This window comes from Nymphaea colorata, chromosome 5, assembly GCF_008831285.2.
Source record: "Nymphaea colorata isolate Beijing-Zhang1983 chromosome 5, ASM883128v2, whole genome shotgun sequence".
Classification (NCBI taxonomy): Eukaryota; Viridiplantae; Streptophyta; class Magnoliopsida; order Nymphaeales; family Nymphaeaceae; genus Nymphaea; species Nymphaea colorata.
This window is the reverse complement of record NC_045142.1, coordinates 341,123-367,572: the sequence shown is the minus strand read 5'-3', so window position 1 is coordinate 367,572 and position 26,450 is coordinate 341,123. Positions and strand designations below refer to the sequence as shown.

General features: G+C 40.2%; 3 protein-coding genes across 6 annotated transcripts; 2 read left to right on the top strand and 1 right to left on the bottom strand.

The window, feature by feature from the left end:
• Window positions 1–1,455: 1,455 nt before the first annotated feature.
• On the top strand, window positions 1,456–5,584 carry LOC116254781 (cation/H(+) antiporter 20-like). The gene is made up of 4 exons (XM_031630355.2): window positions 1,456–1,645; window positions 2,116–3,117; window positions 3,524–4,085; window positions 4,861–5,584. Exons 1-4 carry the CDS (start codon window positions 1,466–1,468, stop codon window positions 5,454–5,456), a joined length of 2,340 nt encoding a protein of 779 aa, XP_031486215.1. The 5' UTR covers window positions 1,456–1,465; the 3' UTR covers window positions 5,457–5,584.
• Window positions 5,585–7,518: 1,934 nt separating this feature from the next.
• LOC116254346 (probable ADP-ribosylation factor GTPase-activating protein AGD6) lies at window positions 7,519–11,800 on the bottom strand. 2 transcript variants are annotated; one of them, XM_031629721.2, is made up of 4 exons: window positions 10,601–11,800; window positions 9,301–9,390; window positions 7,691–8,226; window positions 7,519–7,559 (listed from the first exon to the last, which is right to left on the bottom strand). In XM_031629721.2, the coding sequence occupies exons 1-3, from the start codon at window positions 11,375–11,377 to the stop codon at window positions 7,729–7,731; spliced, it is 1,365 nt and encodes a 454-aa protein (XP_031485581.1). In that variant the 5' UTR covers window positions 11,378–11,800; the 3' UTR covers window positions 7,519–7,559; window positions 7,691–7,728. The 2 variants fall into 2 exon arrangements, with proteins under 2 accessions (XP_031485581.1, XP_031485580.1); XM_031629720.2 differs by having other exon boundaries at window positions 7,544–8,226.
• A 2,308-nt stretch (window positions 11,801–14,108) lies between these two features.
• On the top strand, window positions 14,109–25,321 carry LOC116254237 (elongator complex protein 1). 3 transcript variants are annotated; one of them, XM_031629471.2, is made up of 7 exons: window positions 14,109–14,367; window positions 16,284–16,607; window positions 16,806–19,936; window positions 23,254–23,352; window positions 23,442–23,760; window positions 24,090–24,214; window positions 24,569–25,321. In XM_031629471.2, exons 1-6 carry the CDS (start codon window positions 14,116–14,118, stop codon window positions 24,093–24,095), a joined length of 4,131 nt encoding a protein of 1,376 aa, XP_031485331.1. In that variant the 5' UTR covers window positions 14,109–14,115; the 3' UTR covers window positions 24,096–24,214; window positions 24,569–25,321. The 3 variants fall into 3 exon arrangements, with proteins under 3 accessions (XP_031485331.1, XP_031485330.1, XP_031485329.1); XM_031629470.2 differs by having other exon boundaries at window positions 24,538–25,321; XM_031629469.2 differs by having other exon boundaries at window positions 24,467–25,321.
• Window positions 25,322–26,450: the final 1,129 nt, after the last annotated feature.

Below are 26,450 nucleotides of genomic sequence, written 5' to 3'. Positions count from 1 at the left end.
AAATAATGTTTTTTTTTAATTGAACAAGAAAAACCATGGGTCAGCGATAGATTAAGCACTATATTTGGCAGCATCACACGGTTATCACCCACTTGTAGGTTGAATTCAAATAGGCATTAAAGTTTTGTAGTCCAAGAAGGCTGCTTTAAGGAAAATCAGCGAAAGAAGATTCAAGGTCCTTGTGATCTTTGGCTGCTATCATGTTTTTGCTGTTTAACGCTTTTTGCATTCAAAAGTTTCCTTTTCTATCTACATTGTGAACCTCTCTTTTTTCTATCCAAATTGAACGTAAAGTAATTGGGAATCTCGTGAACAGATAGATCTTGGTCTTTATGTGACACGGGCTTAATATGACCCCATCTTTCTTAGTTTGGACTTGCTGGGGAAAACGAATTCACTTAATGTCATGTACTGATTATTATAAACATTTTAATCTGCTTGCAGTTTTCCTTGTAATTACAAGTATTGCTCTCATCTATATTTTAACCAGGCAGAATCTCTTGATCCAGGTGGCCTTCTAGTAAACCTTAGGCAAATCTGAGCATTAATAAATTGTGAAATTTGCAACCAATAGAAATGTAAGGAGAAAAAGCTATTCTTGAAGCGCATTATTGAGGCATTATTGTAAGATATTTAAATCGTGTCCACATGAGATTTTATCTTTTACATGTTTTTGTTTATATTTTTTCATAAATCACTATATTTTCGAAATATCTCCAAGTTCACGAAACTTGTGGACTAAGGAAATATAAAAATTGTGTGCAATAATAAATATGAGTAATCTGATTGAATTAAGTAATAGTTAACAGTGTATTATTTGACGAAATAGTATTTGATTTATAAAAAAATACACAAGTGTATCTTGTAATTCACCAATCAAATTCATCCGGTAGCTCATGACAAGTTTATATAATATTTATATTTACTTTATATATATATATATATATATAGACTCTAGACCCCCTGTGCTTGAGATCTTAATTTTAACCATGACGGAGTTCCTATTAGCAAAACAGAACCACACCGAATATTGGAGGCTCAGTTGTGAACCAATTGTCAGAATATAATCATGGTCGCCATCTATCTAAGATCATTTATAATACCATGCAATTACTTGCCTTGCTTAATTTTGCCATTTTGAAACTAACCTATAAATACTGCCGTGTTCGCAAGAACACCTTCTCGTCTTTGACACGTAGCTTAGTCGTACTGTAGAGAGAAAGAACCGCGCTGGAGAGAGAGAAAAAAGCCGTGCTGCAGCTACAACGTGTTAAAAAGAAAATATTACAAATAGAATTTGAATGGCTAGCAACAGCTCTACCATGTGTCAACCTCTTCCTTTCACTGTTACCACCCAATTGTTACTGCTTCCACTGCCACCATATATATAGTATCTTCTCTAGATGGCTCCAGTTTTAATTTCACGGCCATTTCATCGAGACAGAAGAGAGGAAGAGGGCGAGAGATGGGGATCAATATTACCTCTGTCCAAACATCTTCTCATGGTGTATGGCAAGGTGATAACCCACTCCACTTCTCATTCCCTCTCCTCATTGTTCAAACTGTGCTCGTTCTATGTGTCACTCGGTCCTTCGCTTTCCTTCTGAAGCCAATACGCCAGCCAAAAGTCATAGCAGAAATACTGGTTAGTTCTCTGTTTCTCTGTTCTGCCAAAAGCTAGGTGACCAAGTTTGTGAACTCGCAATCTTTCAAACACAGCTTTAAAAACGAGGCTGCTTCGTGAAGCTTGAGTAAATCAATTTGGTACCAAATTTGTAAAAGGCGGTACTTAAACGAGCTATTATTCTAACCTTGCATGCAGATCTAATCTGAGTAATCTCCATGCTCACAAATCAAGAACTCATTACGGTTGATCCGCTTTTGTGATCTTGCCTTGTTTATGATGTCTTTCGAAAGTTGCAACAGTTCAAATGTTTAACAGATTAAAAATTTATGAATTCATAGCGTTTTCATTATATAGATAGATGAACTGATGCTGTGAAACAAGCTCTATGGTTTCATTTAAGAACTTAGAATTCCACGGTTGGCAGCTAAATTTTCTAATTGGTGTCTGCTGATGATGGCTCTCTTTCCTTTTCCTTTGCTGCTGCTTAGGGAGGAATTCTGCTGGGACCTTCTGCACTTGGTCGCAACAAGGCATATCTCAATGCCATATTCCCATCTTGGAGCACTCCAACGCTTGAGACCATTGCCAACATAGGCCTCCTCTTCTTCCTCTTCCTCGTAGGCCTCGAGCTCGACCTAGCCTCAATCCGCCGAAGCGGGCGGAAGGCACTGGCTATCGCCGCTGCCGGCATCTCTCTTCCATTTGCCCTTGGCATCGGCGTCGCCTATGTGCTCCGCGAAGCCATATACCCATCTGTAGCCTTTGGGGAGTTCATCATCTTCATTGGAGTTGCACTCTCAATTACCGCCTTCCCAGTCTTAGCTCGCATCCTTGCGGAGCTAAAGCTCCTGACAACAAGGGTAGGCGAGACCACCATGGCTGCAGCTGCATTCAACGACGTCGCTGCATGGATCCTCCTCGCGCTCGCCGTCGCCCTCTCCGGCGGCCACAAGTCGCCGGTGGTGTCCGTGTGGATCCTTCTCTCAGGGGTGACCTTTGTGGCACTCATGATGCTTGTCGTGAAGCCGTGCATGGAATGGATATCGAACAGGTCACCGAAGGACTCACCAGTGAGGGAGGCATACATCGGACTCGCTCTCGCCGGAGTCTTCGCTGCCGGATTTTGCACAGACTTGATCGGAATTCACGCGATTTTCGGTGCATTCGTGTTCGGGCTGACGGTGCCCAAGGAAGGGGAACTTGCAAGGATGCTGATAGAGAGGATAGAAGACTTTGTTGGAGGTCTGATGCTACCTCTGTACTTTGCTTCTAGTGGGTTGAAGACTGATGTGGCTACCATTCAAGGAGGGAAGTCTTGGGCCTTGTTGGTGCTGGTGATAACCACAGCCTGCAGTGGGAAGATAGTTGGGACCTTTGCAGTTGCTGTCATGAACAAGGTTCCTGTGAGGGAGGCCGTCACCATGGGTTTCCTTATGAACACCAAAGGGCTGGTAGAGCTCATAGTATTGAACATTGGCAGAGAAAGAAAGGTACGATATTTGCAGTTTTAAGCTATTTATGATGAATCAAGTGCAAAACGCCATACTTGTCTATCGTCACGTGAAATAGTAATTTCTTGCAGTTTTGCTTTCCGAGAACTCATAAACTTGGTGATTCAAATGATTGTCATTTTACTTTGTGTTTAATCAAAAGCCCCTTTGTGGTTAGCTCTCATCCTAGCTTTTCTGTTCCTCAAAATTGATGACTGTAGCTTTATGAAAAAGTTTTAATGTGGAGATAGAGGGAGAGAGAAGCCATTACTGTCTTCCTCGTGTATTGGCTTTCGTTTCAAAGACGCAGGTTTTTTTATGTGTGTGTGTGTGTATAACTAAAACATGGTTCTTTTTAGTAATTTGTTATCAATTTGAACATGAGATTTGGTATCTTTTCTCACAGGTTTTGAATGATGAATGCTTTGCAATCTTAGTTGTAATGGCGATCTTCACTACTTTCATAACAACTCCAGTGGTGATGGCACTCTACAGACCAGCCAGAAGGACCATTCCCTACAAGCACAGGAAAATTGAGCGCGACCAACCTAGCAAGGACGAGCAACTAAGGGTGCTAGCCTGCTTGTATGGGTCTCAAAACATACCCTCCATCATCACCCTCATAGAGGCAACGAGGGGGGCTAGGCAATCCCCTATGAAGTTGTACACCATGCACCTTGAGGAGCTCTCCGAGCGGCCTTCCTCCATTATGGCCGTTCTGCGAGCTCGAAGAAATGGTGTCCCTTTCTGGAACCGGACAAATAGCGAAACCGACCAGGTTGCCGTCGCATTCGAAGCTTATGAGCAATTGAGCAAGGTCTCTGTGAGGCCCATGAGGGCAATCTCATCGCTGCCCACTATGCATGAGGATGTGTGTGGGGTTGCTAGAGCCAAGAGGGCAAGCTTGATCATCCTTCCATTCCACAAGCAGCATAGAGCTAACGGAGTTCTGGAGTCTCTTGGCCATGGTATTCTAGTGCTCCTCTTTTTTTTCTCTCTTCTTCTAAATAGCAGTTGACTATCTATGTGGAGATTATTATATTTACACCATGCAAAATGTTGTTAGCTTAGTCCTGAACCTATGCTACATTGACATTGTTTTCAGAACCTAATTCCCACAAGAATAAGCCACATGATAAGACATGCCGTTTTACATTATTTGCATTTTAATTATAGGTTATTATCCTAATACTTTTTAATTCGGCTTCTGTTGAAAAATATGCAGATAATCAACAATATAGTTCAACCCTTGTAAAAAATTTAAAAGATCTATTTGGGCACCCCTCTTTCCCACAAAAGGCGAAAAGAAGAATTCTTCTCTGCTCGTGATATTTTCATGTTGGGTAATATATTATCACAAAGACCTTGATATTATCAGAATATTGATTAGATTGAAACTTTCACCCTTTATCTCATGTTAAAGCCATAATTAAAGTTATTTTTAATTAGTCGCACTATTCATAGTTTTAATTACACTGGCTTGAAGAAAAATGGAATTGTTCAGAGTATTCTTGCAACAATTTATTTTCCTTTGTCGCAACCTTCCAAATGATGGAGTATACCAAATCTACCTTGATGACACAGTCACACAAATAAGTTCAGGACAATTAATCCTTGAGAAAGAGAAGATCTTAGTTATGTAGAATTAAACTTTTCTTGTTGGGAGTTTATTATTATTAAATTTTTGAACTGAGTAAATATGATACTAATTATTTACTTTTCAAATATTTTATCTAAACAAAGACTGGAGAGCCGTGAACCAGAGAGTTCTTCAACAAGCCCCCTGCTCAGTAGCAATCCTCGTCGACCGCGGCCTCGGCCTCGCCTCTCGGCTTACTCCCGAGAGCAACGACCACAATGTATGCATGCTTTTCTTCGGAGGGCCCGACGACCGCGAGGCCTTGGCGCTCGCCGCGCGGATGGCCGACCACCCCGGTCTCAAGCTCACCATAATTCGTGTCATCTGGCGAAGACGACCCACCTCTGCAATCGCTCAGCAAGAAGCAGATTTGGACCAAGCAGTTCTCAGCGAGATCAGAGGGCAGAGCGACACATTGGTTTATGAAGAGAGGGCGGTGGACAACGTCGTGGAGACCGTGGTCGCCATTGGCAAGAGTGGGAACTACGGGCTAATAGTGATCGGCAAGCATCAAGTTCCCGGGTTGCCCGTAACCAGCAGATCAGGTGATCGAGCTGCTGATCACTGCGCAGAGTTGGGCGCCACTGGAGAAGTGCTAGCAGCATCTAACAGTGGTATCAGAGCTTCAGTATTGGTTGTGCAACAATATAAAAATGCTGCAGTTGCTACTGCTGGTGGAGAAGGACGGCCAGGCGAGTAACTTAAAAGTCCATGATCAAGCATTTGATCGATCGGTTAATGGAAGACATCTTCTCAACTACTTTGAGGGCGTTGCCACAGAAACAACAGTGTATGGCTTATATGATTAATTATCTGTTGATAACAGGATCAGGCGTGTAAATAAATAAAAAAACAAGTTACTTATAACACTAATGATAGTTTTTAAAGACGTTGACGCTACTCTCTCTCTCTCCCTCCCTCTATATATATATATACATATATATATCAGTATATTAATACCGAACCACTTGGATAAGAAATAAAAACCAAACCTCTTAAACTGTATTAAAAAGTGTTTAAAACAAAATATGAACCTTCTAATGTGTATATAAACATTAATTTTTTGTAAAGCATGCTCTAGGTCAAGTTTATTTATGTAAAAAATTGATCTTTTCTACTATCCAAATTAAAATTTTGATGTTAATTTTTTTTATTATTAAGATAACATTTCTGAAGCAAAAGAATAACGACTAAACATAAGATGTAAAGGAAAGTACTTATTTGGTGTGGTAGCACTTTTTTTTGTAAATATCAGTGTATATTGGCCCCAATCAAAACCTGTAAGCGTCGTATTAGCAGGTTGCCGAACCGATGAACGAATAGGTGTGACTCCCTAAAAAGATCGACCGACAGGAAGCTAAATCGGACTATATCAGCCAATATGCAATGGTTTTTTGAAGTTTCTGATATGAGACGGAGGTCCAGATTCACAACATTTTTCGATGAACAGTTTCCAGTTTGAATGTACCCAAAGTCGTATATAGAATTAGAATCCAATTCTCCATCTAACGGTATAAGAACCAGCTGGCTACCTATTCTAGTCTCCGAATTTGGATTTACATTTACAGTTGACATGCATCCCCGTAAAGTACATTACTTTCATCTCTACTAAAAGGAAAAAGAAGAAGTTGCCCGTATATGCCCCATGTCCCCTAGTCTCTTCTTCGGATATTCAGGATTTTCTTAGACTTTGTTATTGTAAGTTGATTTTATTTTTAAGTGCTTCTTTAGCATAATCACCCTGATCCTTTAGCATCATTGAGTCGATTCTAAAGGCGTTTCGTTTTTAAAAAACTTAATCTTAACAACGTTATGATACATTCTCTGAATTTCAAAAGATATACTAGTTTGGCGCCGTTGCTATGGTTTTCGGTGTATCACAAATTTAGGTGTAAGAACATTTGATGCCAATGGACATGAAGACAAGCCTGTATCAAGATTAAATACCATGCCACTAACTTTTCAAAGATCTATGGAATTGAATCCTGCTACTTTTACCAATCTGATCCAAATGCACCATTTATAGACCCAGCCGTTTGTTTCGTACGAAAAGGGGGAAAATCAGCCAAAAAAACATATTACTTATCTGAATTACAACCGTTACCGTCTTGACTTTACAATCGTCAATATTTAGCGTTCGTAAGCTTTGAAACAGGCAAAAAGAAAGGGTAGGCATTCACGCTAAAGAAAGGCCAAACTAAACAAGAAAAAAGTCTGTTTTGAAATTTTCTGCAAGTTTTAAACTATAAAGAGATGCCGTTGTTTAACACGCATAGTGAGAAAATTAATAGCTGGACAGTGGATAAGGTGGTCGGGCTTGATCCAGCCGCTGATTTAGACCTGTGCAACCCTTTTTCATCTTCATCGATGCACTCGTATTGTTCATCCATGCAGTTTATGACTCAGCCACAGAAAACTTTTTTTTAACATCAAAAAGCTGCGTCAGAACCCCTCATGTATCTTCACATATTGGTTTCAAAACTTTCAACTCAAAAATATGATGTCAACTTAGATATTCTTAATTCCAATTTTCAGGCTCTCAAGACCATCTGGCTTATACAATCCAATGCAGAAATTCGCAAAAGGGTTAGATGGATCTGCCGCGATACCATCAGGCTCTGAAAAGATCACGAATCTCTGCAAAGGGGTTGATGCCCTGTACTGTAGCCAATTTTATCCCTTGTATAGGTATCATCTTCTCTTCGGTGAACAAATGAATAATCAAAGATGTTGAATTGCAAGGGAGGGTGGAATTCATGCAATGAAACAAAATGCCCCGCAGAACACTGACTGGAAATCCACACTATTCAAACAAATGAACAATATGATTACAATGTCGTATTACATTAGTCATTCGGATTCTCACCACAGCATAGATTGAATATATACTTGAAAATATAGGAAATAAGAATAATAAGAAACTAAAGGACTTACCTTAATTGATCAAATACCTAACGCTGTTTTTGAGAGGCCTAATGGAAGCCACCACCTGTCCATGACGATTCAGATGACTTTCCGTTCATGCCAGAACCCCTCCTCGTTGATCCACCGTAAAAGTCATCATCCACATCTTTCACATCATCCCACCCAGCCCAGCCATCCCCACCTTGCTTACTCTTTGAGGAATCTTCCTTTGCCGGTGCCTTTTTGCCCCAGTCATCCCAAGAGTCAAATGACGAGCTGGAATGATTACCCGTATGTCCCCCAGAATTTCTTGTCCCTTTGTTCTCATGGCCAAATTGTTGATAGTAGCCAGCATTTCCTGCACCATTCATACCGTCGCCATTCGAATGCCAACTGTCTGACTTCCAGTTCATCCCGCTTTCTTTGGTATACTCTTCAACTTTCTGAGATGCCATTGCCATGACACCCTTCATGAGGCCCCAGGTTCTCTGACCAATTTCAGTCGTTTTAGATGTAACAACGTTCACTGTTTCATTAACCTTTTGGTCATAGCTACCTTCTCTTACCTGTGAATGATGTCAATGCAGAGTTTAGTAACACTTTATACATGTCCACAAGTTTACAAGACAATTAACATACCTGAAAGGTGAACATACTAACACAGTACTTAGACAACATGATCAGTACTTAGAAGCATCACATCTGAAGATGGAAAAGAATACCAACTGCAGTGTAAGCCACTTTTTCGCTTTCCCACAGGTAAAACAAGAACTCATTTTCTGAAAACCATCTTGGACCTCCCTTGCTAGATGCCCTTGACAACTTTAACGAGTTTGAAGGGAAATCCAAACCTGAACCCTCCAGGGAGCAGCGATAGAACCCCTTGTGCATACTCATTGACCTCAGGCTGTAGACCTGACGCATCAGCTAATGCAAAGAATGACGCCCATAGGATTTAGACCATGACTGCCTACGTGAAATTCAAGGCCCTACACCTATTACAACCACATGGTTGTCCACCTGCACTGGTCGTTGCACATCTTCAATTCACGATGTTTGAATAATCTCTCGTATACTCAGGGTCAAACTATGACTACTTCCACCATGGTTCAATTTCCTAAACTAGGAAAACATGAAGTTACCACCACATGCTCCAATTAACGCATGTGAAGTACATAAAGTATGACCAAAGAAGAAAATCTGATTTTTGAAAGAGAGTGTAACAATCCTTTAGCAAATGAACAAGATGCAGTGATTGATACTACTGTGACAAGACTAGGAAGGAGTCAAATACATGAATTTGTAACAAGAACATGCCCGCACAAAATTTCCCAAAGAGATCCAGTGAATTTTAAAATGCATGCCCCATTTTCAGTAACTAGTTATGTTTTTAGCAAAACAGAATAATGGCATGAAAACTGGAGCGCATTGACCTGTTCTCATGCATACATTTCTTAATGTCTAGAAAGGAATTTCTCATTCAGACAACAACGGATTTAACCACCATTTTTGCATAAACCCTCCCACCACCTGTTTGGAATACAATACAATCATTCATAAAAGATAAATAAATAGGAAAAAACCTGCTGAATCGCACATTTGAGCTTATAGAGAGAGAGAGAGCTATGACAATATGTCACCTTTGAAGATATCTCCTTTGTGCCTGCTTGAATTACAGTTGCGGCAGACTGGGCAGCAGAAGCAGCAACCAATGATAGCCGACCAATGCCCTTAACCAATAAAATAGCAAATAAGACATCATTTTTTGTCACGTGCAGCTACCTCAACATATTAAACTCTCCTTCGAGAACAAGGAAGCAGAGAGAGGACTTTACAATGGCTACCTAAAGCAGAAAGCAGGAGACCCTAAGGCTTCCTAAAGCATACATGTAAACACACAAACGGGCACATGCCAGCTTATAAATATAATAATTGGCTATCTATTCTACAGGAAACTGTTAGCTGTAAAGGTCTATCTCCATCTTATGTGCCTGGACTACTAGATGAGATGGTAACTTAGGTTAAACAAGAGCGTCAACCCAGTTATTCCAAATGCCTCAGTCAAAAAAGCAGTATGATACCAGTGTATTGAGATTCAGCTGCATATCAAAACTGATCAATGAATTGCCATGGGCCATTAGTAGGACCCCTCGATCAAGAAAACACACATTTTACGTGTAATCAAGGAAGAAGAAGAATGGCCTCCTTCAGCAAAATCTATTAGATAAACCACATACATAGATACTAGCTGAATGCAACTTCTATATTCGGAGCAAAGTTAACTTAACAGGCATGCGGGAAGCTACAGCTTAGACCCAAACAGGTGAATATTTCAAAACGTAAATTGCATGGTAAATGGTTCACCGCTTTTATTTTGCCCATTTTGGCGTTACAGCAAGCACTTGCATCTTACACATGAGTATAGCAGGCATGATGACCTTCTGCATGTGGTTCTCTTCCTTTGTTCTTTACATTTCTCATGAACATCATATTGCACACGACAGCTAAAGCTGACTTATGAATAGCTACAAACAAGACCCCTTCTTCCCCGTATTTAAAAGAGGAAACCACATAAGATTCAATGAAGCAAAAAAGCCACATGATTCCCAACACCATTTATATATTTCGAATTTGAAAAGCAGATGAAACCTACCCACCTATCTAAACATTCCAAAGTAAACAAACTTTTACTGATTTTGAAGAAATGACCTATTTTTCAAAATCGAAGCCAACTGAAGCTACCCATTGATCCAACGTTTCAAACTAAGAATTCTTTTCCTGATTTGAAGAAATGACGTGCAACTTCCAAAGCAAGCGCCACTGCACAATCAGAAGAATTGATGGAAACAGTTGCAACTTGCAAAACGCTAAAAAAATGTCAAAACTGCAAATAACAATAAAGAAAAGAATCTGGAATAGAACAGGCTAAAATTCTTTTACCTGAGAAACTACAGAAACAGTATCCCGCAGGACATCGCCCTGAGGATTATTCCTCGGCTGAGGCGCCACACTTCCTGACGAACCGAAACCAACGTATTTGCCGCCCTGTGAAGGTGGTAAACCTTCCGGTCTCGACTCGTTCTCCGCCATCTTCCTCGCAAAGAAACTCTCCTTGCTCGCAGCCGATGCCTCCAATTGCGCCCGCGTATAAATATCGTCCGAGGATCTCGAACGAGCAGGGCCTCCTTTAGCCCCTCCACCTCTGAAATCATCAACCGAGTGGTTCCTCCTCATATCCATCGATCCTCTGTTGCCGTCCTCATTGTCCCAGCTATCCCACCCACCGTTCTGCCGAGCCCGAGCAGGATTCTGCCCAAGCGGCGGCTTGCCGGCCTCCTTCACCACCGGCGGATCCGTCCACGGCTTCCCGTCTGCCAGAGCCTGGATCCGGTCACGGTAGACCGACGCGGCACGCGAGTTGTACTTGGCAACGATGTCCGTCTCCTTGGCGATCCCATACTGCGCGAAGAACGCGTTGAGCTTGTCGTTGCCGCCAGCCTCCATCTTCCGCAGCTGGATCTCCGACCAAGAGTCCATGGTAACAGACCGCACAAAGCTGATGTGGACGCCGAGGCCGCGGTGCTTGCCGGAGCATTCGAGACACATGAAGATCCCGTACGAAACCGACGCCCATTGGGGGTTCTTCTGCGAGCAATCGACGCAGACCTTGTTGCTCTGCTGCGATTGGAGATCCCTCAGCCTCCTCGACGCCGCCATCCGACTCAAATCAGGTAACGCTCCGAAACCTTCGCCCCACCGGAACGCGCCAACGATTCAGGACACGGAGATCCTAGATCTCCCAGTAGGTACCGACGACCAAACGCTCGAACCACCTTGAATCTCCAGGAAAAATCAAGATCCCGATCGGAAGCGACAAATTCGGGAGGAAACAAGGGAAAACCCTTGGATTTGTGGAGAGAGGTTCTGATCTCTGGTACGAAATCGCGCGAAAAGGAGATCGGTTGTAGGATTTTCTCCGGGCAGCAAGATTTGTCCGTGAGATCGGATCGATGGAGAAGAAGGAGAGGAGGAAGGAAAGGGAGGAGATCGAATCCCTCTCTCTCTCTCGCTCTCCCTCCCTTCTCGCTGCTCTCTTTTCTCTCTCTATCTTCACCTTTTTTCTGGATCTGGGTCTAAAAGGGGTCGATAAAATACGATAGCCCCTTGCCTTGGCGCGACTGCGGCGCGTTTCGCGGGTTCTTTTCCCGAGCACGGAAATGCTCCGACGTTCGGACTGCGCCGACTTTCACTTTCGGGTCGTCGGTGCCCAATGGTTTCCACGTGGCGGCATGTGCCTTTTCCCTGTCTAAACGCGTTGGAAAATTTGGAGGGAGAGGCTTCCCTCCAAATTTCGCCTAAGGGCCAGCCTTTTTTCCGATAATCTATGAAAAATGGTTCTTATTTACTGCACCTTATTTGTCAATAACATTGTCACAAAAAATGGGGACGGATATTAAACGGTGAGAAAAAAAATGGGTATAATACGGTAAAGTTTTATATATCGAGAATAAAACGAGAAAAGTTCGGCAAATTTTTTTTAAAAATTAAACATTTAATACATCTTAAAATTTATAAAAAATAATAATTAATAAAAAAACGACAAAAAACGAAAAATAACAACAAAAAACGGAAAAATAACATATAATACGGGTATTATATACGTTTTTTGTTTTTTGACATTTAAAAAAAAACGAGAATAATACAAATATTATACGACAGAACTGTTTTTGACGTGAAATACGCGTTTTTTTTTTAAAAACGACGTTTTTTGTCAATAATCATCGTCAAACATTCTCTAGTATCCCAATATGAATGCACAATGTTTGTGGTGTTTGGAAAATTGTTGGTGTATTCCATTCCCCTGTCAAATATTTAATCAAAGGAGTACTTGAACCCTCGTAAAAAGGCAAAATATTTTAAGAAATACTTTTTTGGTTTTCTTTTAATCAAAGCTTGAAGCCTCCTAAAAAGGCAATATATTTTAAGAAATACTTTTTGGGTTTTCAACCGCCAAAATATTTTTATTAAATCATATTTCTTGTCACCAATGTCTCCTTAGATCAGTTTATCATCTAGAAAACCTGAGATTTCGTGAACTTTTCTAAAAAAAATAGATAAATTTAAGACACTGCAGCGAGTGTTTTATAAATCTGCTAAAACAAATTGATATAATAGTAACAACATGTTACCACTGACAAATGACGTTTAAATAAGAGGAACTTTAGTTTAGTTTTGAGTTTCACTCGCCGGAGTTCACTTGTGTTTGAAGCAAACACACCAACGACTACTTCATTAGAATTGTGAGATGAGAGTCTATCGGGAAATTGTGTCAATAAATTCACTTCAATTGACTAAAAACTACGTCCCTTATTAAAAATTGTAAAATATGTTTTCGAAGTTGTAAGTAAAAAAAGGGTATGAATGAAAACTCCTTTTCAAATCATTACACCGTTTAAAATACTTTTAGAAAAATATGCAAAAAAAAAATCTCACCAATAGACGCTCATTTTTCTAGTTAAATTACAAAAGTGCACACTAAAGGAAAATGTTTTTTTTAGTATGATACCAAAAATACTTTTGCTATAATAAAAGTATACTTTTCAACCAGACAAATAGTGGTTTTTTTTTTACGAAAAGCATTTTATTGATTGAGTACAAAAGATTAATATATTTCAATAAGCAACCGCTATTTGATAATTTATCTCAAATAGACGCTTATGTTGTTAACGGGGGGAGTTTGTTCTCTTACAATGGGCTTTTTTATCGTTTTACTAGGGGCATTTTTTCGCATTCTGCTTTTATTTTTATTTTAGCTGCAAGGTCGTTTTTGTCATTTCTAGTTATTCACGCATGATTTAAAAGAGCCATGAAGTTGGCAAAAATTTAGTGTGAATGAGTTATTTGCATAAATATTAAACACTTTTTTATAATTTTTTGTTGCTTTATTACAATGCAAAAAAAAAAAAAAAATATTCCGGCTTGCTCTAACTAGGGTTGACAATAAGGACACTTTACACCACACCAAAAGGCCGTAACAAAACTAGATTTAAAAGCTTTATTTTTTATTTTTTAAAATAACTTTTTTACCACATTAACAAATATTAGTAATCAATCAGGCTGTGACATACATCTTATAAGTTAGCTTCAACTCGGGTTTTTTAACACGAGCTTCAGCCTGGCTCGACTTCATCAAATCAGTCTGTGGCCTTTAAAAAAACTAAATAATTATCATTTAAAACATTATAGAGAAAAGTAAAATTCATACGAAAACAAATTGGAATTCATTTGTATTCGTTATTGTACTATTTTGTATTTGTTAGTTGTATCCAATTCATTCGAGTGGCCAACTGATAACGGTAAGTTGGGTCGGGCTTGGTCTCGTCTGCGACTACACCAACTCAAAATCGCTTGACTCGACCCGATCTCCCCACCCTCTCTCTCTCTCTCTTTGTTTTATGCCGTTGTGCCTTCGAGCCGCCGTTCCCTCTCTCAAAGTCTCACTCCCTCTCTCTAGGGTTCCCGCTCTGCGGCGCCCTCCATTTCCGGTGATGAAGAACCTGAAACTGTACGCTGAGTACGGTGCGAAGATCGACCTGCCATACGATGGGGAACGCCTTTCTCTCTCGGCTGCCGATGCGGAACTAAACCGACTCTTTTTTGCTACTTCAGCAAACGCCATCTACGTCCTTCATCTCTCTTCCTCTCAGGTAATGTTTTCCTCGTAGCGCACCAACTTCCTCTTTTTCTTCCTTTTCCCTTTTGTGGGTTTTCACTTACCCCGACCATTCATAGCGAATCTGGCAGGGACTCCCTTCCGGAATCAATGCCGTCTACTGTTGCGTTTCTTTCGGCAGTGCAAATTATATGTATTTATTTAGTTTCGGGTTCATGAGCTTCGTGTTCCTGTTAGGTGGTTCGCTTATCTTTCTTTTATCTCTTTTTGGTTTTTTTATATGGCGATAGTTCATTGATTGGAAGAGAATTCATGAGCGGTTCGCTTCTAGCAATTCGCGTGCGCGTGAGTGTTTTGTTCAGACCTTTCTTCATGGTTGTTTGAATCGTGGGTCGTGAAGATAGTAATCATGGTGTAACTTTAATTTATAAACTCAAATACATTTCAATGTTAACCGACTTCTACAGATTTAGATATTAGAAACGTGCGAAATGCATACAGTGACTGTAGTAAGATGAACATTGTCTTGTTTGTGTTCAATTCCGCATCGGTGCAATAGCTGTTTCTGCATGAATTTAAGCGGCTGGAATGATGAGTCTTTCCTTTCAGTTCCCGAGTTTGGAAGAACCGGTTGGCTGTTGGATGCGTCGCTGTTCGCATTTGATTCTTGCAGCAGTGGGTTGTTTCGAGAACCAGCTTCTGTCATGAAGTCGAACTTGAGGATAGGGTTCTGTTTGCATGATTATGAGTCATTGATGCGCTCAGAATTTTGTATGGAGCCGAAATCTGGCATTGCTTGCCTCGTTCACCAGCTTTTCCATGTCTCTTTTACGAAAATCTCTGTAGCACGGTCATGTTTTGGCACAATAACCTAAGTCGTGGTGCCATACATAGTTAACAACTAGTATATATTCATGACCCACCGTTTTGGAGAATCAGTATAATTCGATCTGTATGTGTATATGATGTACAATGTGCATATATATGGGATGTAGGTACATTTCATCGTTATCAATATCGGTGACTATTTTGCATGAATCAGCTGTCATCACATCAGCCTCTTTGTTTAATAAAATAAAAATGGAATTTACCTTTTTATATTTCAAATTAGAGAAAGCGATACTGATTGAGGCCAAAAGAATGTGGCAGATGACCTAATGTGGACCAATTTTCTGTGTGTTTCTGTGAAATGATTTAAGTTGGGTTCCATTATTGACAACACTAATACATCTACTTGCAGTTTTGAGATGTTTGAAATTCACAATTATGGAAAATGTGAGTCTTGAACATGATGTGAAGAACCTGTTCATCTTACATGCATAGATCTTGATTGACAACCTTTCCAATGTGCGAAATTTACATGCTATTCCATCTGCAGATCTTATTTCTAAAACTCGAAAATTTTGCATGACTATGCTAAGTAAATGCCACGTAGTGTAAATTTAATTTAGGAGCTTGCAACTATTGCCTTGTGCAGTCCAAGGGCATCCCTGCTGTTTGTTTTGTGGTTCTACTTCTATCCATGGATTGGTTAATTTATCTCATGAGATGCCATGTTACAGATATATCGTTTTATTTTTCTTCATCAAAGAGCGCTGTTCATGTAGCAGGAAAATTTATCAGCCCAATTTTGGTGCTTCTTATTTGTGTAATTTTGATTGACAACCTTTCCTATGTGCAAAATTTGCATACTAGGCGTCTGCAGTTTTTACTTCTAAAATTTGGAAATTTTACATGACTATGCTAAGTAAAGGCTGCCTAGAGTACGATTAGTTTAGTTGCTTGCAACTGTTGCCTCAACTTGTGTAGTCCAAGGGCACTGCTGCTGGCCTATGCACTTGTGTTATGGTTCTGTTCATGCATTTTTTTGGTTCATTTGTCTAACAAGATGGCATATCATACATATTTCCTTTTATTTTTATTTATTAATAAGTGCTGTTCATGTAGCAGGAAAATTCATCAACTGAATTTTGGGTATCTGATGTACCGTTAAGTCCAACATTGGAGCCAGATGACTACATTATGGCTTTGGATTATCTCATGGAGAAGGAAGCATTAATAATAGGAACTTTGGGTGGTTTTCTGTTACAACACTCCCTGGATGGTGATTTAACTGAAGTGGTTGGGAGGGTGGAGGGAGGTGTCAAGAGCATTGCTGCTAGTCCAGATGGCAGTCTTCTTGCCGTGGCAACAGGTCTAGGGCAATTGATAGTCATGAACCAAGATTGGGATGTTCTGTATGAAGTCATGCTTGAACCTCCTGCATCTGGATCCGTATGTTTGATTTTTTCTCTCCTTATTGAATTTTTGTTGTATGAAGTATTCCAACTATGCAGCAATTCGCTTTCGAACTGCCTTCTTAGTTTACAAAGTGTTACACTATCTGAGCTCTTTTAGCATTCATTCTGCTGCTATAAAGCCTGTAACGATAATCTTTAACATGTGATAGCTATTTGGTGCCTTTGTATGCAGGAAATGAATGTGCATTGGGAAGGTTCATGTGTATCTAAAGTTCAAGTTTCTTGGCGGGGTGATGGCAAGTTTTTTGCTACATTAGTTTCTGCAGGGGGTTCCTCTTCCTTAAGCCGAATCAGAATTTGGGACCGTGAAACTGGTGCCTCTCTTTCTTCTTCTGAGTACAAGGTCTTTATGGGAGGATCACTAGATTGGATGCCTAGTGGTGCAAAATTGGTGGCTGCATATGATAGGGCAACTGAGCAGAAGTGTCCTTTGATTGTTGGTTTTGAGAGGAATGGGCTGGAGAGAGGCTCTTTCAGTATTGATGATGCAGTCGAAGCAACCGTTGATATGCTGAAGTGGAATTGCAACTCAGAGCTTCTTGCAAGTTTATCTAGATGCAAAGAGTACGACAGTTTAAAAGTTTGGCATTTCAGTAATAACCACTGGTACTTAAAGCATGAAAGTAGACATTCAAAGACAGATTATGTAAGCTTTTGTTGGGACCCGGTGAAGCCTTTAAACTTGATTGCATGGATGCAAGATGGTAAATTCAGGAGTAAAAATTTTGCATGGGTAACAGCTGTGACAGAGAAGTCAATAGCATTGGTGATTGACAATTGTAGCATACTTGTGTCTCCCCTTTCTATGTCACTTATTCCTCCTCCGTTTTCTCTTTTTAGTCTTAAGTTCCAAAGTGCTGTTCAGGACATTGCTGTTCTGTCTCAACACTCGAAGAACCGCCTTGCAGTGGCTCTATCTGATGGCTGTTTAAGTATCGTGGAGCTCCCGTTGATGGATAGCTGGGAAAATTTGGAAGGTAAAGAGTTTATTATTGAATCTTGTCATTCTGATTACAGTTTTGTTGGCATTGGACATCTTACATGGTTAAACCACCAGGTTGTTATTGCAATTGGACTTTGTGAATCCGGTGTGGATGATGCTTGTCATGAAAAATTTTCCAGAAATAATGGATTCTCTTGTGAAGATAAAATGAGACAAGCATGTAGTTATCTTTTCATGGAAGTTCAATTTATTTGCTCAGAGGATTCTGTGGCAGATACAGTGACCTCTTCAGGTTGGCATGCAAAGGTTTCCAAAAGAATATGCTTGCAAAAGCCGGTCCTTGGTGTAGTTAAAAATCCTACTGAAGATGGATCTGCTTTTGTACAGTTTGTTGGAGGATCTGTAGTAGAATACACTTTGAAGTCAGGCTTGAGAATGCCATCTTTAGATGTAGGACAGAAGAACCCTAATATCTTTACTGGTTTTACTTCATCATGCCCTTGGATGAAGGCTGCTCAGGTCAGGGATGATGGCATACTCAAACCTTTGATTTTTGGGATGGATGAACATGGTAGACTGCATGCACGTAATATAATAGTCTGTAACAATTGCAGTAGTTTTTCTTTTTATTCTAGTAGCACTGGATTATCAGAGCAAGTTTTTACGCACATTATTCTTACCACTAAGCAGGATTTTCTGCACATCATAAGTCTTGGGGACATACTACATAAAAACCATGAAGTTGGATGTGAAAAATATATTGTGAATGACGGCAAAATCAGTAACCAAGAAAGTAGAGATGCCTTAAAGGTTTGGGAAAGAGGTGCAAAATTGATCGGTGTGATTCATGGAGATGAAGCAGCTGTAATTCTACAGACAACTCGTGGTAATCTAGAATGTATATATCCACGAAAATTGGTTCTTACATCCATTGCCAATGCATTGATTGAAGGCCGTTTCAAAGATTCTATGCTTATGGTCAGACGGAACAGGATAGACTACAATATTGTTGTTGACTACTGTGGTTGGCAAGCTTTTCTTCAGGTTGCTCCTGAATTTGTTAAGCAAATAAAAAATCTTAGCCACATAACAGATTTTGTGTGTTCCATAAAAAACGAAAATGTCATGGAGACAATGTACAAGAACTTTGTCACTCTGCCTCTGATCGGGAAGGAAGGTACTGGCATGCATGTGGTGAGAGTTGAGCATTCTGATATGAAAAACAAGGTTTCTGCTGTCCTGTCCTCTGTCCGAAGGGCCCTTGAAGAATATGTTCCTGAGAGCCCTGCAAGAGAGCTCTGTATTTTAACTACACTAGCCCGCAATGAGCCTCCTGCTCTAGGGGAGGCATTAAAAAGGATAAAACGGATCAGAGAATTGGAGCTTTCAGGAACAGTCAACAAGAATGATCCTGCTGATAGCAAATCTTCTCCTTCTGCAGAAGAAGCGCTTAAGCATCTTTTATGGTTATCAGATTCTGAGGCTGTATATGAAACTTCATTAGGATTGTATGATCTTAATCTTGCAGCCATTGTTGCCTTGAACTCTCAGAAGGACCCAAAGGAGTTTCTTCCCTTTCTACAAAAACTAGAGCAAATGCCACCTATTGTCATGCGGTATACAGTAGATCTTAAGCTGCGGAGGTTTGAAAGTGCTCTCCTGAATATGGCATCTGCAGGTGAAGACTGTTTTGAGGATTCCTTGATCCTTATGAAGAAGAACCCTCAACTTTTCTCTTTGGGACTTCAATTATATAGTGATTGTTCTAGGAGGAGCCAAGTATTTGAAGCCTGGGGTGATCATCTTTTTGGAGAAGAGTCTTTTACTGATGCAGCATCTGCATACCTGTGCTGTTCTTCTTTGGAGAAAGCTTTGAAAGCATATCGTTCATGTAACAATTGGAAGGGTGTGCTTACAGTTGCTGGACTTCTGAACCTTAGCAAAGAAAAGCTGCTGCAATTGGCACATGAGCTCTGTGAAGAACTCCAAGCACTTGGTAAACCTGCAGAGGCAGCTAAAATTGCTCTAGAGTATTGCCATGATGTTCATAGCGGGATCATGTATTTCATAAGTGCTCGTGAGTGGGAAGAGGCTCTAAGGGTGGGGTTTCTGCATGGAAGAGAGGCTTTGATATCTGAGGTGAAGAATGCAGCTGCAGAATGTGCAAGTGTATTAATATCTGAATATGAAGAAGGGGTTGAGAAAGTAGGGAAGTACTTGGCTCGCTATTTAGCTGTTCGGCAGAGAAGATTGGCTCTTGCTGCCAAACTACAATCTGATGAAAGATCAGTCAACGATGATGATGATGATGCTTCAGAAACCAGCAGTACCTTCAGTGGGATGAGTGCTTACACTCTGGGGTATGATTTACACATCATGTTCATTTTGGGTTTTTCTCGCATCCTTTCATCATGCTTGTTAATCCCTGCTCAATTCATGAATCCTTCATTATATTTATAGCTGTAAACGACCTTTACTGTTGTTGGCTTGTCAACATTTATTATGGTTTTTATATTTATCTAGGGAGACTGATAAAATATCCCCTTTTTTCTTCACCACATTCCTGCAACATGGATATCATTGTAACATTGTTGACCAGATCTTGACCAGAAGACTAGCATGATCAGACTTCTATGATTTTAAAATTGCTGGACTGCAATGTTTTAACTGTTGGGTCATGGGTGACATATGACTGCCAATTATTTGATCAGGATTGGCCTTCTTCGTTTTATTTGTGCACAATATAATGAGCTTGAGCCATCTTCATGTACTTGGATGGCTTAACATTGTGATTCCTTGCACTGAGCAGGGCAGGGTAATGCGTTCAATAAATCTTTATGTCAAATAGGTATCCATAATTATACTTCAAAAGCCACTGGAAAGATCCAGTTGTTCCTTCAGGACAACAAATGGATCCTCTTGCTGGGTCAATTCAGTTGCCTGAACTAATCCATTCATATCTACTGCGTTTACGTTTTCAGTATTTCCGTTTTCAATTAAAAAGATAAGACTCTTACTGGAAATATTGTTTGATCTCAAATGAACCCATTCTCTTTCATTTCTCATTGAGAAATTATGCTTTAGGCATTTTGATTACTGTTCTTTGCTATTTTGGGCTTTTTGATGTTGCATTAGTTATTTTGATCAATACTACCTTTCATGATCATTTTCTCCCATATGCTAGTGAAGTTTAGACATCACATATGTTTGTTGATTTTGGTACTGACATGCAGTAGTTTTACGACTCATACAATGCCTGAAACTTCTTTGTTTAGTCAGTAATTTTGGCATCAAAGATTGGGTACAAACGTTACCTAACTTGTTGATTACATCTCAGTGTCCTTATGATCTGGAAATTTTTACTGTTATAAGTTCTTTTGGAGTTGTGTGGGTGTTCTCACATATGTACACATGCTTGCATGTTTTGGCAAGTGAGTTCATGTATGTGTGAATGTGCTTATATGATCTTTCTCGTAAGACATGGGTGGACTTTGAGACTTAGGCTTCATGCTTCATGACCTAAGTGATATGGACACTTCTATTTTGGTGCTGCACCTGTGTCAATGCTGTATGGCTGCAGGTGTGGCAAAATAATCGTTGGGAGTCATCCAATATTTTATGGTAGAAAAGAATGCAAAAAGGTGGTTTAAGCAAACTTGAGCCCTTCTCTTTCTTCTGTCGCTCTATGTGCTTCCAGTGTGCAGCAGCACTCCTTTAGATTCCTCTGGCATCTACAATGGAAACAAGTAGGAGGAGGAGGAGGAGGAGGAGGAGGGGGAAGCAGGAGGAGGTGAGGAGGAATGAAAGAGGATGCAGGGGGTTTACTCACCTAACTACAGCAGTTAGGCCTGGGCCACGGGCCGGGTACCCGGTATCTGGCCCGTTAACAATTTAAAAAATATTTTCTATTATTTTTTTAATTTAATAATACATATTTTATTATTAAAAATATATTTTATATTATAAAAAATTTATTTTATAATTTAAAAATTGTTTTTTTATTGACAAACGGGCCGGGCCTGGACCGAGACCCGGGATATCGGGCCGGGCCGGCCCGACGCCCACCCTTAACAGCAGTGGAAGGAGAGGCAGTGGCTGCCTGGAGGGGAAAAAGGGAAACTTAGAGAGCAGTGTTAGGGTTTTCCCGTTTCTCTTTCACTTTTGTCATTTTCCCTATAGAGTCTGAATTTTACAATTGATGGAAAGTTCCTTTTATACATATGTGTGTGTGTGAAATGAATTAAACCAGTCTCCTTTGGACTGGATTAACTCTGATGGAAAGTTCCATTTATACTTTTTAACCTGGCTTATACGTTTCTATGTGGATGTATAGCATGGTAAATTATTGTGGCAATTTTTGCTCTTCATTTTGTGTGAAAATGCAACCTCCAGTAGAAATGGCAGGAAGGACAGAGAAGGAAAAACATAGAGTGAAGAACGATTAAGGCTTAGGTGGATACTTGGTCGGTTTATTCATGAGCAGGGTGCTCAGTGGAGCTTCAATTAGGTGAGAACTGCCAACAGTGTCAGATAAAAAAGGGTATCTTTAAAGCTGGGTCCTTGACCAAAGGTCACAGGGACTAACAGAAGCTGGAAAATCAACATGGATAGTGGGAAAGATATGCACATCTCTACTCGAGGTCCAGATAGCCTCCAATGGTTGCACTCTCAGTTATTGTTAGATGTAGAAGGACTTGACAACTGCAACTCCTGTGGAAATGGGGCTAGATGCATGACTGGATTATAATCCTGAAGAATGGATTCTGCCCTGGTGGCATGTTGCTCAAAATCTGCTTTCTGCATCTATGAACCTTGTTGTTGTTTGGAAATGTGGGTCCCACTGGTCCTTTGACTGGTTGAGTCCAGGTACGGACAATTTTTGACAATTCAGATTTTCAGACCAAACCTTCATCTTGGAGAATGTACTAATCCAAGAGCCTTATTTTCATGGTTTTCTTGGACAAAGGTACATCTAGCGCTCGTTCATGGTGACTCTAGGCATTATGGTGCATATTGAAGTTATAGATATAAGTAATTCTAGTTATCACTTATCTTTTTGTTGTGCCATATATATGCTTAAGTGGCTAGGTCATGCCTTTAGTTCTGTAACTTTAAGGGACATAGAAATTCTCAAAGCGGGTACCATTTCTTAGTTGGATGAAAGTTGTTCATGTCCAGCTCCAATTCTATAGTCCTGTCATTAAAATAGTAGTGGTTCGTGTAAAACCTTTCTGTGAGGGGATGTAAACATGATTGCATTTTGTGAGATTGGTATTAGGTTTTCACTACTCTCCCTATGAAGTACATATTCTATTTGTTTTGTACTTTTAAAATGCTAAAGTTTGTACTCTAGTTTTCTCATCTGAACTGGTTTCTTTTCCTTCTAATTTTTTCTTAATTTGTGTATATAGACATTATGAATGACATCCTTCAAATATGATTATGTCACATGAAGCCTTTGATAGTTATAGGTAATTAGTCTTGCCTGATATTGGTTTAGCAAAACTCTTCTTTATTTTTAACAAGAGAGTGTTCTATAAGATGTGGTTCTGGTTTTAGTCATGAAATAATTTTCTACTCTGAAGTTCACAGCAAAAATGACACGGAAGTTATAACTTACAAGATGTTGCTAGACTTGGTCTTTTTAAGTGGTTGACTGCTTAGCTTTGCTCATTAGGAAAGGAAAAGGCTCAGCTGCATCTATCAGCTCTAGCTCTACTAGCAGGACAAAGGAGCGCCGACGTCAGAGAAACCGAGGCAGGATTCGTGCTGGCAGGTATAGTCTTCTTAATTTTTTATTTATATTGACAATAGGTTTGGGTGATGCCCTAAACTCTTAGTTTCTGTCCGCTACTTAACTTGCAGCCCAGGAGAAGAAATTGCTCTAGTTGACCATTTGAAGGGCATGGCTCTAACAAGTGTAGCTGCACATGAGCTGAAGACTCTTCTGGGTGCTCTTCTGATGCTGGGAAAGGAAGAAACTGCCAGAAAGCTACAGCGAATGGTGAGCAGCTTCCAGTTGTCACAAAGGGCTGCTGTAAAATTGGCCGAAGATTGTTTATCCAATGAAACCATGGATACAAATGCCTTGTCATTGGATAATTACATTGATAAGCTAAAGAAGGAGCTTCCTGATTACCAAGATCCCTCATGGCAGTCGATAATACTGCATCCTCCTCTGCAGGTAAGGCCATTGTGATTATATAGAATAATTCTAGCTTGTTTTCTGCATTCTTTACATCATTAGATGTTCCAGTCAAGCAAAGTCCGTGTTCCATGCTTCCAGCTACTTTGTTCATACTGTGATCAATTAACGTTACAGTCATTCTATTTTAAATGTCATTTTAAAAGTGATGATTGTGTGTAATGTTGGGAGCCTTCTAAGGTTTTTGCACAAATTAATCTTTCTGTTCACAAGCATGTACTTTAGAACTTATAAGAGTTGCATAGTGAGAACAAGAGGAAAGTAAGGAAATTTCTGCTATAATTGACTAAACATATCCTAACTGGCAGAGATGAAGGGTTGTATGCAGTGACTGAACGCCCAGCTCACTAGCTCAGTCCATCTCCTTGTTCTGGATGTTGACATGCTCGGGATGGCAGCTCAGTTGGAAACTTGTTTTCCACTTCTAATTAAGGTAACCTAATTCACGTGTTTGTGTAGATCATCTTTTTGGCATTTCTTGAAATTCCGAACAAAGTCAGATAAATATCAATGTGGCCAGCTAGCAAAGGATGATAGCATGCTCCCTTCATACCCTGATTACCCAGCAGTGTTCTCTGTGCCATTTAGGCTTCCCCCTTTCCCCCCCAAAAATTGCAATCCTGTATTTCATAATTGTTGATTATATGATGTTCATTTGTTCCACTACTGCTTCTATTTTCAATAGATGAGTTTCCATACTGTTCCGGATCGTGCCTCCGGTGCTGTTATGTTGAAGAAATTAGAGTTTTCATACAGTTTGATCAAAGCTTCAAACTCGTGGCCTCAGGCTGATGTTCGAGGGAAAAACCCAACTACATCGGCGTTGACAGTAAAGAATCTCTGACCACTGATTATATTGATGCATCATGTGTTGATGCTGGTAACTGTTAGATATGATGAGCTGCATCCTTGTGCGAGAATCTGCAGGACATAATGAGCTGCATCCTTATGCTTCCCATGGTGGTTACAATTAGAGCAAACAAAGGGGGGACTGCCTTCAGGCCTTGGCCTGAGATGAGCTCTCAGTCCACAACTTACATTGAAGTGCTTGCGATCTTTAAACTTGCATTGCATAATCAGAAAAGTTCATGGTGGGTTCTGTTGCATAGCAAATAGCAACTTGGTCAGATTATAGAAAGCTGCGGTCATGACAGTGTGAGAACTGATGGACAGCAGAAAAGTGACTACTCAGGCCCAAGATTCTACAACTTGGGCACTCGTCTTACGCAAGATCGCCACAGTTGTCAGCACATCCCAGTCTGACCCACGTTTCTCAACAGTGACAGCACCATTTGTCTTTTATTTTTTTGTTTGATTCTGTTGTTTCCTCCGAACGTTTTGAGGAGCATACGTATGTATTTGGTATGTCTTGTTGCTTGTGCAGGCAGAGCTGTACATTCTCGCACGCACTTGCGCTACTGGCTATTGTGTATCTGATTCGTAATTCTCGAGTTTTCGCGTCCATCGTCACTGTTATCGGTGTACCACCATTTGACAACAACCAACATTATGATCAATAAATTCGTTCCCATCGTTGCCACCACCATGCCAGCACTTTATTGTAACAGCCGCCACCATCGCCGTCAATGATGTTCTCATTTTATTGTTACTAGTAATGTTACTAATGAGTTGGTGCATTTTGAACCAAACCCATGGAGAGGGAGAGAGAGAGAGAGAGAGAGACAGAAGGTTGAGAACAGAGGGGCGATCACGTAGGTGGTCGTTTTTTGTGGAGAAGGGTTGATTTAGAGGCAAAAGCAAATAGAGGTTAAAATTTAAGTGGTAAAAATCTGTTTAAAGTTTAAAGCAACTGTAAAAGAAATCATGGAGTTCAGAAAGAAATTAGCATAGAGAAGAATTAAACTGGCCCCACAAAAGTAGGTCCTTGTCCAAATCGGTTACTATGGGGGTGCTATCCCATGCAGCACATAATACTATATCCTCTCTTAAAACGAAAAAGTCGTTTTTCTATTCATCAGCCCGCACATGCTTAAAGTATTCAAAATCTTGCTTTCTTCGATTCTTTACTTTGGCAGCCTTGGTCGTTCTGGTCCCCGCAAAAGTAGGTGAGAATGAGGGAGACCGAATTGAATGACGCTCTTACTGTCTTAATTATTATTCTTTTAAGGGCACGTTATTGCCCTGAAGGGCTAAGCACTAAGTTGTTTTTGGATAACAAAAGATGACAATTGCAATTCTGTAGCTGATGACAGTGACTAGTGGCGAAGCCAGAAAATTTTATCAAAGGAGCACTATAGGACTTGATGTGAGTTTGGTGTGGGCACTACATCTGCTGAGCTTCTTCTTAATGAAAATTTCCAAAGATTGGTGTTGGCTGGCGTGGGCAACCACACATAGCTCCCACAGTGACACATAGTTCCCACAATGACAAGTGCAACACTCTAGTTCTAGTTGATGGCACATCAAAACAAGGGAATATAAAAAGTAAAGAGGAGAAGGAAGGTTGGGGTGCTTCGGGCTCCTTATAAGGTGGCGGGATCAAATATTCCTTCGGCCCTTGATTTTAAAGTTGAATACCCATGGTGTAAGAACCTTTGTTTTTTCTTTTACTACATAACGACAATAATAATGAAAAACGCATGAAGCATCAGATGAAGTAATGGATGTTGTACTTCATAAAGGAAATACACCAAAATTAGTTTTTTACC